General features: G+C 33.8%; 1 protein-coding gene across 2 annotated transcripts; it reads left to right on the top strand.

The window, feature by feature from the left end:
* The first annotated feature begins 678 nt into the window (after nt 1-678).
* LOC131028375 (2-methyl-6-phytyl-1,4-hydroquinone methyltransferase, chloroplastic) lies at nt 679-3866 on the top strand. 2 transcript variants are annotated; one of them, XM_057958641.2, is made up of 4 exons: nt 679-752; nt 1590-1982; nt 2849-3155; nt 3644-3866. In XM_057958641.2, the coding sequence occupies exons 2-4, from the start codon at nt 1594-1596 to the stop codon at nt 3797-3799; spliced, it is 852 nt and encodes a 283-aa protein (XP_057814624.2). In that variant the 5' UTR covers nt 679-752; nt 1590-1593; the 3' UTR covers nt 3800-3866. The 2 variants fall into 2 exon arrangements, with proteins under 2 accessions (XP_057814624.2, XP_057814623.2); XM_057958640.2 differs by having other exon boundaries at nt 684-752; nt 1548-1982.
* Nucleotides 3867-18115: the final 14249 nt, after the last annotated feature.

The raw sequence follows: 18115 nt of genomic DNA, 5'->3' as shown, positions 1-18115 counted from the left end.
GTACATAAATAATCGAGAGTCATATGGATTATTTAATGTACAATTAGTACTGTCAACAAAAAAAAAAAAAAAGTTATTCATATTAGTTTGATGGATCATAATGATGGCAAACAAACAAAATTAAATAGTCAACATCGTTTAATACTTGAAATATAGATTTTTAACACTGTGTATATTAAATATTAAATATTAATTTTTATATATAAACAAAACATATGCTTCCACATCATTGATTATTCTTGGTGATATCGTTTTTAGTATCAATATCACATGTGAACTCATAAACTTAAGCGCATCACTGTCAAATCCAAATAGGTATGCCGCTTCATTATCAAACCCTCTCCTATAAATATTCATTATGAATCTATAAATTATCCTAGAACACCATAACTAGTTATATATTGGTACCTAGATAGACTTTCCCTATCAAACCCTCTCTCTTATACATACTTATTTTAAAGTTTTAATATTTATTATGAAAACCTATTAAATAGATATTTTGAACATTTTGTAGAACCCTACCATTATTGAGACAAAAAGCATCAACTAAACACTTAAAAACAAACCTACTTACATCACAATCTCATTTACTTCTTGTGGATCACATCTTACTGATTAACTTCATTCTTTTCCTGTATAAATAGTCACCCGAGGCTGATAAATTTTATCAGCATTTCATAGAAATATGATCTGAAGAAATATGGTGTGTGACCTAAGGATTGTGTAAGAAAGAATAGGCTTTATATTCACATGTAAGACCTTGTCTTAGATTCTTAAGTATTGGAATTTTGGTTTTGCATTGCTTGACAGTAACAGTAATTTTTTCAGCAGTATTTTAACACATCTATTGGATATGGGTATTCGTTTTTTCAGCACTGCAAGCCTTTTGTTATTAAATAAGTAAATTTTTATTTATGTATGTTGATATGAATTTGCAATTTGAAGAGAATCGATCTTTGCAGTTCTATTTCTGTTATATATCTGTTATCTATCCAGAAGTATTCAAAAGGATTAAGTGTTAATCCTAACACTGAATGTAAGAATGTAGGTTTTAAATCCTACCATAATCTATTATGCAATATGTAAGAACATAGAATTTGGCAACTGGAATATCAGTCTTTCCACAAAATGAAACTGTGATATAATAGAGACGAATATAGATTGATATGGGCTGAATCTAAGAAGTAGGGATTGTTATATTTAAGTTAAATTCAATTATTCATATTTTGTAGATAATAGTTTATATGGATCAAAGATATGAATGGTTTATACAGTATTTATTCACTAGTTTAGGTGATGTTCTTGAAGTGAAGTATTTGAACTTTTTGAAAGGTAGTTTATTGAAATACTACTCTGATTCAAACATGTTTAATCATATAATTTCTTCCAATATCAAACTCACTTAACATGTTACCTTGCAAAACCTTACAATTTCAAATGATTAGTGAAATAGATTTTCATTATTTCATGCATGTCTCATAACTGTACTGTTAGGTTTTTTTTTTTATTATATATAAATTTTCTTAATGATTTTAATTTAACCTCAGGTTCTTGCACTAAAACTGGTCAAAATTGCATTTAATCTCTAGAACAATGAAGACCAGCACAAGGCCAAATTCAAAACCTCGCTTTATTCAGCACAAACAGGAAGCATATTGGTATTACAGATTCCTGTCCATCTTATATGACCGAATTATTAACAGTTGCTGGACAGCAGACATGAGAGAAGATGCTCTTGAACCATTAGATCTCTGTAGGAGAGACTTGACTGTTGTGGATGTTGGAGGTGGCACTGGATTTACCACAATGGGTATTATTGAGCATGTTGATGCAAAGAACATAATCATTCTGGATCAGTCTCCTCATCAGCTTGCTAAAGCCAAAGAGAAGGAGCCCCTTAAAGAATGCAAGATCATGGAGGGTGATGCAGAGGACCTCCCATTTCCTACTGATTATGCAGATAGATATGTGTCTGCTGGAAGGTTGTCCCTTCCTGCCTTCTTTTCCTTAGATTTATAGAAAAGTTTATTGGTTATAGTTTTATATCTCCATTCTACAAATAGAAAAGGTAGTGATTAGTTTAAGATGGATTCTCTATTCTAGCCCTATACCCACATGAATGCACACCGACCCTGCCCTACTAGTTGAAAGGGGGCATGTTATGTATAGAATTTGGCCCGGGGCAGGTACTGACTAATGAATGCCCGCTGGTCTTTTTTTCGAATGGAGGGGGGCCCACCACCCATTCTCCCCTCCCCCCACCATGTTATCGTTGCGGGGGCCTTGATCAGATTTACACGGCACATTCTAAGCTTTGATTTGTAATTTCAGATGAACGTCCTAAACAAATCAAAGCTTAGAGGATGCCATTTAAGACAAATGAGAAGAAGCTAGTATAATTTATATATGAACTTAAAAAGTGCTGTTTAAGCCAAACATTTACAATCATGTTGATATTCGAAATCAACTACTTTCCTCCCTACCACCCACCCCTTTTAGAATAGTAAGACCCTTCAGAATAGTAGGGCCACCCACTCACCCCAGCCCCAGCCGCAGCCGATAGGAAGGATAGGGCCCTATCCCTATAGACCCGGCACTATAGTGGGGGGCCCCTTTCTATAGTCTAGTAGGGGGGAGAGCCCATCTATAGTATAGTCAGCTAAACATTTCATTCTTTGATTTAACTTGATTGTCTAGACTAGCTATTAAAATTCGTGTCAGAAAAGTGGAATTTTGGACCATTTATCAGGAGATTAGATATGGTTAATATCAATCAATCAGTGCAGGAAAGTAAAGATGTTCTTGTTCATCTTTAATGAAATCTGATTTTTTTTCTGTTGAGTTTCAGCATAGAGTATTGGCCAGATCCACAAAGAGGAGTTGCAGAAGCTTACAGAGTTGTGAAAGAAGGTGGAAAAGCATGTATTATTGGTCCAGTTTATCCAAAACTATGGCTATCTCGTTTCTTTGCAGACATGTGGATGTTATTTCCTAAGGAGGAGGAATACATTGAATGGTTTACAAAAGCAGGCTTTGTAGATGTGAAACTAAAAAGAGTTGGCCCAAAGTGGTACAGAGGTGCACGTAGATTTGGCTTGATTATTGGTTGTTCTGTCACTGGTGTTAAACCAGTAAATGGTCTTTCTCCATTACAGGTATATTTTTCTATACCATATTTGTATAGTAGATAAAGTGGGTATTTTTCATAATGGATAAAGTGAAGAAACACCATATTTGTTAAATTCCTTTGAAGAAATTGGATAGTTAAATTCTCTATCATCTTATATAATCAATCTAATACAACATTCGATGCTTTTACTCACTACATCTCATGTTTTTGGTTGTCATAGATCTGATTTTTTGAGATATAATTAATTTAGTATCACCATCTTATATACTTTACCTGTAAGTATACTAGTTTAGTATAAATATAAATAATATTTTTTAAATAGATTTTAATTTGAAATAAGTATTGTTTTAATTTAGAAATTTAGAAATTTTAATGGGGAAACTCTCATATATTTTAAAACTTTACAATAACTTTAAATTTGAGTATTTATTATAATATTATTTAATTTTTATCTTTTATTATTTAATAATATTCATTAACCACATCTTTGATGTCTTTTTTCTTGATATGCAGCTTGGACCTAAAGTTGAGGATGTGAAAAACTCAGTAAACTCTATATCATTTCTTATCAGATTTATTATGGGAAGCACTGCATCTGCATATTTTGTCTTGGTGCCACTTTACATGTGGATCAAAGATAAAATTGTTCAAAAAGATCAACCAATTTAAAATCAAATCACCATTGTAAATTAAGATTAAATAGTTTCACCTATTAAGTGGTAAGTTGAGCATACAAATAATATTTTGTAACTTGCTTTGGTTTCATAATTTTTATTTAATTAAAAAATAATTTAAATTGTTGTTACTTTTGAAAAGGTAATAATAGAATCTTTTGATGACATGACAAGGTTCATAGATTTTTTATTTAATTTAAATACTAATTGTTTATTTACTATTTTTTACAATTTATTTAAAATCATAAAAATCTTAATTCAAACTTTTTTCGTTTTATATTTAAGGTCCACCTAATTTATAAATTCAAAGTAAACTCTATTATATCTCTAACAAAACTCTAAGTATCGTATTTTTCCAAATACAACCAGATTCAATTATATCTCCAACAAAAACCTATTGTAATATTTCAAATTTAATAAAGACAAACTTTGTTTTATTCCTTGTCTAGATTTTCAAAACTATTAATTGTACAAAGTAATAAATAATACTAATTTAATGCATGCAATTCCCTTCCCCTATTTTTGAAATGTTCAACCCTATCTTTGTCATTCATCTATTTACTCAACAACATTATTAACTTTGACTTTAAAAAAAAGGAAAAAATATACATAGCCGGCCCCTATCTTTGTCATTCATCTATTTACTCAACAACATTATTAACTTTGACTTTAAAAATTAGAAAAAAAATATACATAACCTGCCCCTATTTTTGTCATTCATCTATTTACTCAACAACATTATTAACTTTGACTTAAAAAATTAGAAAAAAAATATACATAGCGGGTCCCTATCTTTGTCATTCATCTATTTACTCAATAACATTATTAACTTTGACTTTAAAAAATTAGAGAAAAAAAATATAAATAGTCGACCCCTAATAATGATGATTCTTTGGCTTTGTGTAGTTTAGTTTTATAATGGTTTAATATACAAATACTACTACTATTATTTTATACATAAAGTAAATATAATAGTTAATACATAATCTTATTAATTAAAATGATTTTCAAATATATTGTGAGTATTTATATGGAATACTAAACATTTATTTGTATTACATTTTATTTTGATTAACATTCTAATTTTATGTTTAATTATTTAATTGTAAATTCTTAAATTTTTTAATTCATTTTAGTAATCATTATAATCAAATTTGTGTGTATATTTAAAGTCCAATATTTTGATTACTAGAGTCTTATTAATTGTGAGAGAGAATCTAATGATTGAACATTCAATGCTGATAATTAAATAAAATCTATCTATTAGATTGAAAAAGCAACAAATCATACATTGTCATATTGACACACCTACAAAAACCTAATTTAATTTGTACCTAATACACAATTATCTCATGCTTTGGGTTGTCATAGATTTGATTTTTTTGACATATAGTTAATTATGCAAAAGCATATTATACTCACATATGGATGCAAAAATGTTCATCAATAAAAACTAGAAGCATTTAATTTGTGACATGTGACACTTATATGCATAAAAACAAGAACAATATAAAATAAAAATATGATGATGATCATGATGATTATGTGATTATGTGTCGATAGATTTTTTGTTTTACTCAATAACTTAATAGATTTATAATAATATAATATTTTTTAAATGGAATAATAAACAAATATGACATCTTCAACATACCTATGCTAGTTTAGTATAAATATAAATAATATTTTTTAACAAAATTTTAATTTAAAATAAGTACTTTTTTTTACTTAAAAATTTAGATATTTTAATTGAAAAAATTGCATATATATTTTAAATTAAATGTAAACATTTATTGTAATATTATTTATCTTAACTGTTAATTCATTGATCACATTTTTTTTTTTATCAATAAGGGGATATAGCTCGAGCATACTAAGTTTGATAGTTTGAATATCCGACTGTTGGCATTACAGTAAGAAAGATTGTTGATATTCAATAAGGATATTGAGAAGGTTGTTGAAGATTATTGATATAACTGAAGAAGGATGATAACTATCTTTATAACATTATCTTGTCATTGATGTCAAGAAATTGATTATCTGATTCAGTGTGATGTTGCCATATCTTGTGAAGATTGATTAGAAGAGAATTAAGATGTCAGTAAAAGACACAAAAAGAATGTGATGAATAAAGGGAGGAATACGTTATTTAATAGGCAACTATTACCGAGTTAGACAATGATGAGATCATGATGTTAGATTGTTTTGATATCCTACATATGTTGTTGATTGTAAGGTTAATACTATACTATGCAACTGAGCAAAGAACCTAGTCGATAAACCCTAAGGAACCTAGTCGGTAAACCATAAGGTTATCGATATCAGTTAATGAAGGCAAAATGTCTACCGAGTAAAGTTTAGTATTTACCGAGTTGCAACCGCGTTATGACAGTGCGCATTGGATGGATAAAAGCATTATTTAATAAAGGACAATGATTAGCTGGAAATGTATAAGTGATTGGTATGTCGTGCATGAAGTTTGTTAAGAATCTATGGCAAAGGAAAATCGGCAGGAAGATCTACAACGCAGATTGAACCGCAATAACCTTGTGAAAGTTCTAAGAAGGGAATGCAAGTCCCTAGGTACGGTAAAACATTTTTAGATCGGAAGGATACATTGAACCTAGTCAAGTTTGAAGATCTGATGGCTAAGATTGATCATGGGAAATGTGATCAAGGAGATTCAGCAGTTAGCAATTGTTTATAAATAAGGAATTGTTAATAAACAATGTATGTGGGCCAGTGTATGCATAGGGATGCTACATAGTGATTACTGAGCACAAAAGCTTGAAGACTTGTTTGAATAACAGAGTAGAGAGCCCAGCAGAGGAACAAGATAAGTCCTATGACTAGATTGTTTTGAGCAAATAAGAATTTGCTTTAGCATTTTTAGATGTGAAGTTGCAGATAGATTTTTATTACTGTTATTTTGTAAGTGACAGAAAATCTCTTAACCGAGTGGACTTAACAGTCTTATATGTAAACCCTCTAGCAAGGTAACATTCTAAATGAGTGTTTGAAATCCTTTGACAAGGTCACTTCTAACAAAGTGAAGATCCTAACAGATCTGAGGGAAATCCCTTAACCGGGTCACATCTAGCAATGTGTTTGTAATCTTTAACAAGATTTGCTTTTAACCGAGCATACTCTAGAAGAGTATATTTCTTAGTGGGTCCAAAATCCCATAGTGGTTTTTCCCTATTTGGGTTTCCACGTTAAATCAGGTGTTATGAGTGTCATTATGATTATGTGTTCATAAGTTTGTATGTTTAGTAGTTTTTTGGTTAAGTTGTTGAAGTATAAGTTACCGAGGTTGAATCTGTTGATTTTATGGAAGTTTAAGTTTGTATGATTCACCCCCCCCCTCTCATCTTGTTAGCTATTGGTATCTGTACTTTACATTAAGTATCAGAACTAACAATTGGTATCAGAGCTTTGGACTCTGGAAGATAAAGTTTAAAGGTACTTGAGGTAAAGATCCGAAGATGTATAAAAGGGATGCACCGAAGTTGAACAAGACAAGTTTCTCCACATGGCAGAAAAGGATGAAGCTATATTTATTAGGAATTGGAGAATATGCAACATATTATCTGGAGAATGATTACATTGCACCGAGCACCAACCCTATGACCTTGGAAGAGATTAAGGAAAAGCAAAAACATATTCAAGCTATGATTGAAATAACATCAGCATTGACCGACTCAGAGTTTAATGATCTAGAAGGTTGTAATGATGCAAAAGCAATGTGGACTAAACTCATATCTATGTATGGAGGTGATGAACATGTTCAAAGAGAAAAAGTAGATAGTCTATGAGGACAACTTGAATCCATGAGGATGAATGAACATGAGAACATAACCCAATACAGTACAAGACTAAAGGAGATTGTCAATCAAATTAAAGGAGCAGGTGGAACTATTGAAGAAAAGGATATATCAAGTAAGTTGTTTAGAACCCTTCTACCAGCTTATGCTATTCGAGTCTTTGCAATCAATTAATTGAGGTCTATACCTAACATGTCAGTTTCTTTGGATGCTACTATTGGTAAGCTACATGCATTTGAGTTAAGTAATTTTGATAATAGTGGGTCTTCAGTAAATAAAGTAGAATCTGCATTCAGTTCTTTTCATATTGGTGAATCTGATGATTACAATGATAGAATGAGTAAGTACTCTGAAGGAGATCGCAGTGGAGCAAGTGAAAGATTTCGCATGAACATGGAAAAAGTGCACAAACTGTATGAGGAAATCAAGAAGCAAGAAGAATTTGAAGCATTATTAGCCAGAAGGTTACCGAGAGGAAAAGGTAAGTATAAAGGAAAGCTACCTTTAAAATGTTTCAATTGTGATAAAATAGGACATATGGCTTCTAACTGCCTTGACAAAGAATCTAGTGAAAAGAGAGAATACCGAGATAACAGGTAGAAAGATAACCAATATAGAGGACACCGAGACTTCAAAAGGAGAGATAGAAAGACATGTCTAGTAGTAGATGAGGAATCCAACGATGACAAATCTGATGAAACTGATACTGAGGAAGTTGTTTATGCGGCTATTAAAGATGGATCTGATGAAGAAAGGTATGAAGAAAAAGCCCTAATATCTCCATAAATAATAATGATTCTTGGATCATAGACAGTGGATGCTCACATCATATGACAGGTGATAAACACAAGTTTGTTAAATTAGAAGACTATGATGGAGGCTATGTAAGGTTCGATAATGATGCACCATGTCCAGTAAAAGGCAAAGGATCTATAACATTTCTTGACAATGCTAAATGTGATGATGTATACCGGGTTGAAGGTTTGAAATACAATTTATTGAGTGTAGCACAGCTAAATAATACAGGATACCAAATAGAATTTCAGAAAGGAATTGTCAAAGTTCATGACAAGCATGGAAAGATAGCTGCTACCGGGACACAAACAAAAGGTAACACATTTCATCTTGACTCAACTCAGAACAAGTGTCTTTATGCAAAGATAGATGATACTTGGTTATGGCATAAAAGGTTTTGTCATGTAAATTTTGATAATCTGATCACAATAAGTAAGAAGCACTGAGTAAGAGGTCTACCGGGTCTTGAAAAACCTGAGAATGCAATGTGTCGAGGATGTCAGATGGGTAAGATGACAAGATCAAGCTTTACAAGTAAGTCCTACACTTATAAAGGAATTTTAGATCTAGTACACACTGATCTTTGTGGTCCTATGAAAGTTCAAAGTTATTATGGTGATAAATATTTCATATTATTTGTGCATGATTACTCAAGGATGATGTCAGTCATGTTTTTAAAAGAAAAATCAGAAGCTTTTCAAATGTTCAAATGGTACAAGACAAGAGTTGAAAATGAAACAGGAAGACAACTAAAATGTCTTAGATCTGATAGAGGAGGAGAATTCACTTTTGATGAATTTAACTTATACTGCAATGATCATGGTATAAAGAGGCAAGTATCTGCACCGAGAACACCTTAGCAAAATGGGGTAGCTGAGAGAAAAAACAGATCAATTGTGGATTGTGCAAGAACCCTTATGATAGAAAAGGGGGTACCTCAAACATTTTGGAGAGAAGCAATCAACTACAGTTTACACCTTGAATTGAGTTCAACTGAAGAAAGGAACTATGAAGACACCATATGAGATCTGGTATGACAAAAAACCTAATGTAAGTTACTTCAAAATCTTTGGAAGTAGATGCTATGTTCACAAAGATGACAGAAATGGAAAGTTTGATAAGAAAAGTGAAGAAAGAACATTTCTTGGTTATTCTTCTAGAAGTAAAGCATTTAAATGTCTGATCAAATCATCTAACAAAATAGTGGAAAGTGCAAATGTGAAAATTGATGAATTTGCAGAAAGAAATGATGAAGGAAATTCCAAAGAACCAGAAGATTATGAAGAATTTGTTTATGTTCAACCGAGAAGTCCTACCGAGAAAGCTGCTGAAGAAAATGAAGATAATGTCCAGTTACCAAATGATGAAGAAGATCATACAGAACCTACCGAGCCTATATTAGCCAAATATGTCAGAAGACATCATGCATCAAGTCATATTATAGGAGATAAAGATGATCCAGTGATGACAAGAAACAAACTGAGACAGAACACATGTCTGATTTCTGAATTTGAATCGAGAATAGTGAAAGTGGCATTTAACAGTGAAGATTGGGTAAATGCTATGACAGAAGAAATTGATCAAATCAAGAAGAATGACACATGGACACTGATCCCAAGACCAAAGGACAAAAATGTAATCGGTACTAAGTGGATTTTCAAAAACAAGCTAAATGAAAAAGGTGACGTCATTCGCAACAAAGCAAGACTAGTTTGCAAAGGTTATGCTCAAGAAGAAGGAATAGATTATGGTGAGACTTTTGCACCTGTGGCTAGACTTGAGGGAGTAAGAACATTGTTGGCATATGCCACTTTAAAAAATTTTAAAAATTTCAAGGTATATCAAATGGATGTTAAATCTGTATTTTTGAATGGTATACTAGAAGAAGAAGTTTTCATTGAACAGCCTGAAAGATTTGTTGAAGACAGGAGTAAAGATCAGGTATGCAAACTAAACAAAGCCTTATATGGTCTGAAACAAGCACCTAGAGCATGGTATGAAAGATTGCACTCTTATTTAATCAAGATTAGTTTTATAAGGACAAGTGAAAACATCAATATGTACATGAAGAAAGATGAGGACAATGGAATACTGATCTCAGCCATATTTGTTGATGACAATATATTTTGTGGTAATGACTCCTTATGCAAGAACTTTGGAAATGAAATGTGCAAAAAATTTGACATGTCACTAATCGGTGAGATAAAGTATTTTATAGGTTTACAGATATTGCAAATGAAAGATGAGATTTTCATTACTCAATCCAAGTACATAAAGTAAATCTTGAAGAAATTTGGAATGGAGGATTCTAAACCAGTAAGTACTCCTATGACTACTAACTATAAATTATCAAAGAATGATGAATCTGCATCTGTTGATGAGACACTTTACCGATCTATGATTGGAAAATTATAATATGTTGTGCATAGTAGACTGGATATAGCACATGCAATAGGTATTGTAGCAAGATTCTCTGCAGATCCCAAGGAAACCCATATGACAGCAATCAAGAGAATTTTCAGATACCTGAGAGGCACTGAAGATTATGGCTTAGTATATGAAAAGAGGAATAATTTTGATTTAAAAGTTTATACTGATGCTGATTGGGTAGGTAACATAGGTGACATGAAAAGTACAAGTGGTGGAGCTTTCTTTTTGGGAGAAAGACTAGTAAGTTGGCTTAGCAAGAAACAAGGATGTATTTCTCAGTCTACAGCAGAAGTTGAATATGTTGCTACAGCATTGAATTGTACCAATATAGCATGGATCAAACAACTGTTGGAAGGTATAAATTAGAAAGTTACTGAGACAGTAACTATATTATGTGATAATACTAGTGCCATTAACATTTCAAAGAATCCAGTGATGCACTCTAAGACAAAGCATGTATCTATAAAGTATCACTATCTCAGAGAAGAAGTTCAAGAGAAGAAAGTTGTGCTAGAATATATCAGTTCAAAGGAGAAATTAGTAGACATCTTCACAAAGCCACTGTCAAGGGACACTTTTGAGTATCTCAGAAGCAAGTTAGGGGTCCTACCCCTATCTTCTACTCACTGACCGAGTTCAGTAAAAGCATAAATTAGATGAATCTACATAATATTATGTGTGGATTGATGCTGATTTATGCACTTTAGGAGGTCACCTAAAGTTGTGCAAGAAAAAGTGAATAGAGACAAGTTGTTCTAACTGAGACTAAGATGTTACACAGCAAGGCAAATCACTTCACAGAGAAAGAAATCATGATTTAGTTCTTTTACTTTTTGGCATTGTTGTCAAAGGGGGAGAAGACTAAAAGGTTGACTGAAAGACTAAATGGTTGGAATACTAAATGGTTGACTGCATGGTAAAGCCCTGAATGATGGAATAACAGAAGACTAATGACAGGGGGAGTAGATTGCAAAATGGAGAAGACTAAATGCAAGTCAACAGCTTAGAAGCCTAATGAAAAATGGAGAAAACTTCAGAAGACAACAAATCAAGGATAACAAGAGAAGTCTAACTGCAATTTGAATCTGAATCAATTTGAATATCTTGTTGGTATTACCATTTAATTGTTGGTTTTGCCATCAATGCCAAAGGGGGAGATTGTTAGCATTACAGTAAGAAAGATTGTTGATATTCAATAAGGATATTGAGAAGGTTGTTGAAGATTATTGATATAACTGAAGAAGGATGATAACTATCTTTATAACATTATTTTGTCATTGATGTCAAGAAATTGATTATCTGTTTCAGTATGATGTTGCCATATCTTGAGAAGATTGATTAGAAGAGAATTAAGATGTCGGTAAAAGACACAGAAAGAATGTGATGAATAAAGGGAGGAATAAGTTATTCAATGGGCAACTATTACCGAGTTAGACAATGATGAGATCATGATGTTTAGATTGTTTTGATATCCTACATATGTTGTTGATTGTAAGGTTAATACTATACTATGCAACTGAGCAAAGAACCTAGTCGGTAAACCCTAAGGAACCTAGTCGGTAAACCCTAAGGTTATCAATATTGGTTAATGAAGGCAAAATGTCTATCGAGTAAAGTTTAGTATTTATCGAGTTGCAACCACGTTATAACAATGCGCATTGGATGGATAAAAACATTATTTAATAAAGGACAATGATTAGCTGAAAATGTATAAATGATTGGTATGTCGTGCATGAAGTTTGTTAAGGATCTATGGCAAAGGAAAATCGGCAGGAAGATCTACAATGCAGATTGAACCACAATAACCTTGTGAAAATTCCAAGAAGGGAATGCAAGTCCCTAGGTAAGGTAAAACGTTTTCAGATCGGAAGGATACATTGAACCTAGTCAAGTTTGAAGATCTGATGGCTAAGATTGATCATGGGAAATGTGATCAAGGAGATTCAGTGGTTAGCAATTGTTTATAAATAAGGAATTATTAATAAACAATGTATGTGGGCAAGTGTATGCATAAGGATGCTACATAGTGATTACCGAGCACAGAAGCTTGAAGACCTGTTTGAATAACAGAGTAGAGAGCCCAGCAGAGGGACAAGATAAGTCCTATGACTAGATTGTTTTGAGCAAATAAGAATCTGCTTTAGCATTTTTAGATGTGAAGTTGCAGATAGATTTTTATTACTATTATTTTGTAAGTGATAGAAAATCTCTTAACCGAGTGGACTTAACAGTCTTATATGTAAACCCTCTAGCAAGGTAATATTCTAAATGAGTGTTTGAAATCCTTTGACAAGGTCACTTCTAACAAAGTGAAGATCCTAACAGATCTGAGGGAAATCCCTTAACCGGGTCACATCTAGCAATGTGTTTGTAATCTTTAACAAGATTTGCTTTTAACCGAGCATACTCTAGAAGAGTATTTTTCTTAGTGGGTCTAAAATCCCACAGTGGTTTTTCCCTATTTGGGTTTCCACATTAAATCTGGTGTTATGAGTGTCATTATGATTATGTGTTCATAAGTTTGCATGTTTAGTAGTTCTTTGGTTAAGTTGCTGAAGTATAAGTTACCGAGGTTGAATCTGTTGATTTTATGGAAGTTTAAGTTTGTATGATTCACCCTCCCCTTTCATCCTGTTAGCTATTGGTATCTGTAATTTACATTAAGTATCAAAACTAACACCGACCCAAGACAAAAATATATATATATATATATATATATATATATATATATATATATATATATATATTACAAATTGCCCTGAAATTTTGATGGGCAAATCCAAAATTCGAAGGTCCATATATCAAAATTGGAGAAAGCTTGAAAGAAAAGATTTATTTGCTAACAGAAACAAAATCAAACTTCCTGGCCTGGTCAAAAATAAAATTTTGGCAAAGGAAGTGGTCATCCAATAGTGTAAGAAGAACCTGGAAGGAGGGAAGGATTAGTTCCTTCGATAGTGACAGGAACCCATTTTCCCCATTCACTTTTCTTTGGTTTGGGGAAGCATTTAATTGCTTCCACAGGTTGGTCTCCTCTTTGAGCCCAAATCTCCTTTAGCTCTTTCTTCCAATATAGCAAACGATCTTCTAAAGCAAATTATGAAAATCCATTAAAGTCAAGAATTTTTTTGATCCAATATTCACTCTCTGTCGTCATCTACCTAAATAACGCCCATAGAAGAAAGTTGGCATACCTTTCAACTATAAATCTTATGTATTTAAAACTTCGCTCATCCTCAAAATACAGAATAGGGAACCTTGGTGGTTGTTTGCCATTCCAAACGGTAACACTGAAATCTATCGGTAAAGGAATGGTCAATTTGTTGTCTAGATGTTCTTGAGAACTTGAAAGAGGCCCCCTAGGAAGTCAGCCTTAAACACTTTCCTGCATAAAATCTCTATTTTTTTCTTCGATAACCAAAAATGTAAAAGGGTGGCAAGAAAAATTGTAGGAATTTCAGTGTTAACCCTATTTTTATAGTCAGTTCTCAGAAAAAGGTCCCCCAGAATCTTCTTAACAGCCCTAGAAATAACAACGTGATGCTCTGTCAAAACCTCTTGCATCCTCTTTTCTTTAATCTCTCCAAGAAACGTCATTTGCCTTTTTGAAGACATAAGGCGAATTGGAGTATCCATCGGTTCAGTTCTTAAACAATTCCTACAACCACCAAGAAACCAAATAGAGATAACAACCAAACCCTGGGGAGAAACAATCGACAAGATGGAAATGAAGGACAGAGGGAAAATGAAAACGCCGGAAGCTTGGGGAAGAAAAAAAACATGCTTAATAAAGCAAAGGATAATAAGAGTGTTTCCCATCTTGTCCATTAAATGCGATATCTAATAGAAAGATATCCACAATCTTATTTGGCTAAAACCAATGGCTTTGCTAGCTAAAAACAACGAGATAAACTCTTTAAAAGAAGGGCTTCTAAAAAGGAAACCACCGCTAAAAAAGTGATGCTAGAGAATTGGCAAGAATTCTAACAGTTAATTAAAGACTTCATCATTTGATTTCAATCGTGGATGACAATCCGCCGAGAAATAACTGCTTCAAGTGCTCAAGTGAGAAAAAAAGAGAAAATTAAAAAAGAAATCATTTCCTGACATGCTAACTCCAACTAATGAAGGCGGGGAATATTATTTAAATATTCCACACCTAATGACTTGATTATGGATTGTTGACTTAACCCCATTGAAGATGCGTCTTTATTTCTACCTTGATTATAAGCTAGGAAGTCCTTTTAATTTATAGTCATGAGTTTCAGAATTCAAATCCAAAGAGAATTTGAATTCCAAAAAGAATTTCCAGCTCATTCAAAGATTCATTGACCTCTACCAACTTTATGATTTGATAAATTTATCATGAAGACCATCGGCACCTCTATTTGCTAAAAGATCCACCATTTCATCAACTTCTCTATAAACATGGTTGATTGTGAAAGCTTCTAAGACTCTAAGAAGATCAGTAGCTGAGTTGAGTCTCTAGTTTGGAGTTATACCAAATCTGAGGGCATTTATGATAATCGTTGAATCTCCTTCGATTTGGATCTTTTTGAGACTGAGTTCTCTGCATAAAGAAAGACCTTCAATGACTGCTTAAATTTCTGCCACATTATTGGTATCATTTGTTTTTTATTAAGTAAAAATAGGTTTTAAGGGACCCGAAACCCGAATACATTCGAAAGATCTTCAAGAAGGAAACAAAACAAGACAGCTGCAAAAGACCAGCAAAAAAACCAGCAGCAGAGAAAGGGACAGCAAGAGGCCAGCAAGAAATTGGCCCCAAGCCCAGCATTACAAGTTAATTAAAAACTCTTCATAGTTTCCTCAGCATTCTGTACCAAGAGCATCATCACCTTGGCCGCTTCCCTTGGGTCGTTGTTTTCCTGTCCAAGCTAACTCTCTTTCATTTTGGTGTCCTTCCCAATAGTGGTCTGCCTAGTTCTGCGCCTAGGGTTCTGGTGGGTGGGGATGGAAGTTGGAGTATCTTCTATAATTACCAGGTTCTTATCCTGATTTTTCCTTTCCAAATGATCAACCAGCGCGTTCATATTCTGGGAAGAAACTTTAAGGACCTAGAGGCTGTGGTTCATAAGGCTTTTCAGAGCCTTCTCATTACGGGCGATCCGGGTGTTGACGTTGTCTTTGTCCTCCTCCACCTGCTCTTTTAGAGAGTTCTAATAACATCCTCCAAATGTTTCAGGTCCCCTTTGATCAGATCTTTCTCCAACCAGTCCTCCATCTCCATTTCCTCCTCAGCTTCACTATTTTCTGTATCCTCATTCTATTTCCCAGAGTCAGACATCTTAATCAGCTTATTAATCTTATATTCTAGCTCCCTTTGCTTACCTTGCATATTGGTGATGTTTTCGACAACCCATTTCTGGAAATTGAAGAATTCTAGAGTGCAATTGCGGGCAGTGTCCAAGATGGTGTTCACAGAGTCCTTGCCCTATTCAGTCTCCTCAGAGTTAGGGTTGTCATACTCCTTAGGATTCAGAGCATCATTCTCACTTTTCGAACCCTTAGGGTTAGAGTGAGGGTTTTCAGAATTACCCCTTCCTCCCCTTCACCATAGATCTCATCCTTATTTTGCTCCATTTCAATATCAGTGTCCTTATCCTTTTCCTCTTCTTCATCACAATGCGCCTCCTTTTCCTCATGCTCGGTTTCAACTTTCCTTTTTTTGTGGGTAGGGGTGCTGGGCTGATCCCCATTTGAGTCAGAGTCTTTGCAACTCTCAGATATATGAGCGTTAATGATCAAAGGATCATCCTTGGTTGCCCTAGCCTTATCCTTAATATGTTCATATATTAGCAGAATGAGCCCCTGGTGGGCTAAAGGGTAAGAATTAGGCTTTTTAGCATGGTCTGCAAGGCTCTCGTTTAGAGAGGACACTAAATAGAAGGGCGGGGATATTTTAGCCCCATGACGGAAATGGTTCAGGATAGCGAAATGATAGTTATAAATTTTTGTAAATCTGCCATCCATAGTCAAATACTCCATTAAATCCCTAATAACTTTTTGCCAGAAAGGCTTTACCTACTGGGGAGTGTAGTAGGAGATGTTGTCCTTCTTCACAAGCTTGCCCTTCTCCTCCTCCAACTTCGGGAAGTTTTTGAAAGCTTCAGCTGCATACTTCCGATCCCTGTAGAATTTAGTCCCCTCCATCTTGAGCCCCATGACCTCTGCAATCTTGTTTTCATCGATTTGCCAAATCTCTCCAAACAGGGTGACTCTGTTGTTACTCCGGCTTTTAGCAAAACCGTAAGACACAGAATTTCTACTTCCGTGAAGCTTTTCCATATAGTCAGTGATGTTGTGTCTGTGGAGCCTTCTCCAAACCTTTCGTTCACTCTTCCAATTCTCACATCCTGGAGGCTCGTTCCTGTTTAGGTTACCACTCATTCTGAGCTCCAAGTAAAGATACCCACTACTGCAGTTCTTAATCCATAGATAAAACTCTAAAAACTTGTTATTTCTGGACTTCCCATGTAAGGACTCTTTCGTAGTTTTGAAATTGTTGCTTATGGCCGCACAAACCCAGCTATTATTACTATAATCTTTTGCACACATATGATCTTGGATATGATGCCAAAAAACACTCATAATCTGACAGTTAATCCGCCCCCAAAATCTATCTTTAGAAATCATTCCCTAGAAATTAATCATGAGATTAACTTGACCCATTGATGCGATCAAAGTATAATTGCTCTTTAACCTCCCTTTTGATGTGAGTTTCTCCAATGTATTTGACATCCTTCTCCAAATTGACCCCTTTATTGGCTAGGATATCCACAACCTTATTGCCCTCTCTAAAGGTATGAGATATACTAATGCTAACATAGTTATTTAGAATATATTTAGCATTTTTGATTAAATTGGTAATATTCCAGGAAACAAAACTTGTACCTTTGAGGGCTTGTATGATGTTTGAAGAGTCCCCTTCGAGCCAAATTTTTTTGAATTTGAATTCCTGAGCTAGCTAGAGGCTCTTTAGCATTGCCAGAGCTTCAGCCACATGGTTATTTTGGACCCCAAAAGGAGAAGAAAAAGCAGAAATGCAAATTCCTTGAGCATTTCTAATAACTCCTCCTCCACCAGCCTTTCTAGGGTTCCCTTTAGCAGCCCCATCAAAATTAACCTTTATCCAGTCATATTCAGGAAACCACCAGACAATGTTATCTCTCTTATTCTTATTTTCCGATCTGTAGACCTTATGCATTAGGTTCCATTCAGTGAGGATGTCTCTTTCCATA

This window comes from Cryptomeria japonica, chromosome 7, assembly GCF_030272615.1.
Source record: "Cryptomeria japonica chromosome 7, Sugi_1.0, whole genome shotgun sequence".
NCBI lineage: Eukaryota > Viridiplantae > Streptophyta > Pinopsida > Cupressales > Cupressaceae > Cryptomeria > Cryptomeria japonica.
The sequence above is the reverse complement of the archived record's forward strand: the minus strand, read 5'-3'. Positions and strand labels throughout refer to the sequence as shown.

Bases quoted from the DNA above. Each gene is read 5' to 3' on its own strand.
- LOC131028375 (XM_057958641.2), top strand. From the start codon at position 1,594: ATGAAGACCAGCACAAGGCCAAATTCAAAACCTCGCTTTATTCAGCAC. The intron at 1,983-2,848 runs GTTGTCCCTTCC...GTTGAGTTTCAG, and splicing joins AGATATGTGTCTGCTGGAAG to CATAGAGTATTGGCCAGATC. The intron at 3,156-3,643 runs GTATATTTTTCT...CTTGATATGCAG, and splicing joins ATGGTCTTTCTCCATTACAG to CTTGGACCTAAAGTTGAGGA.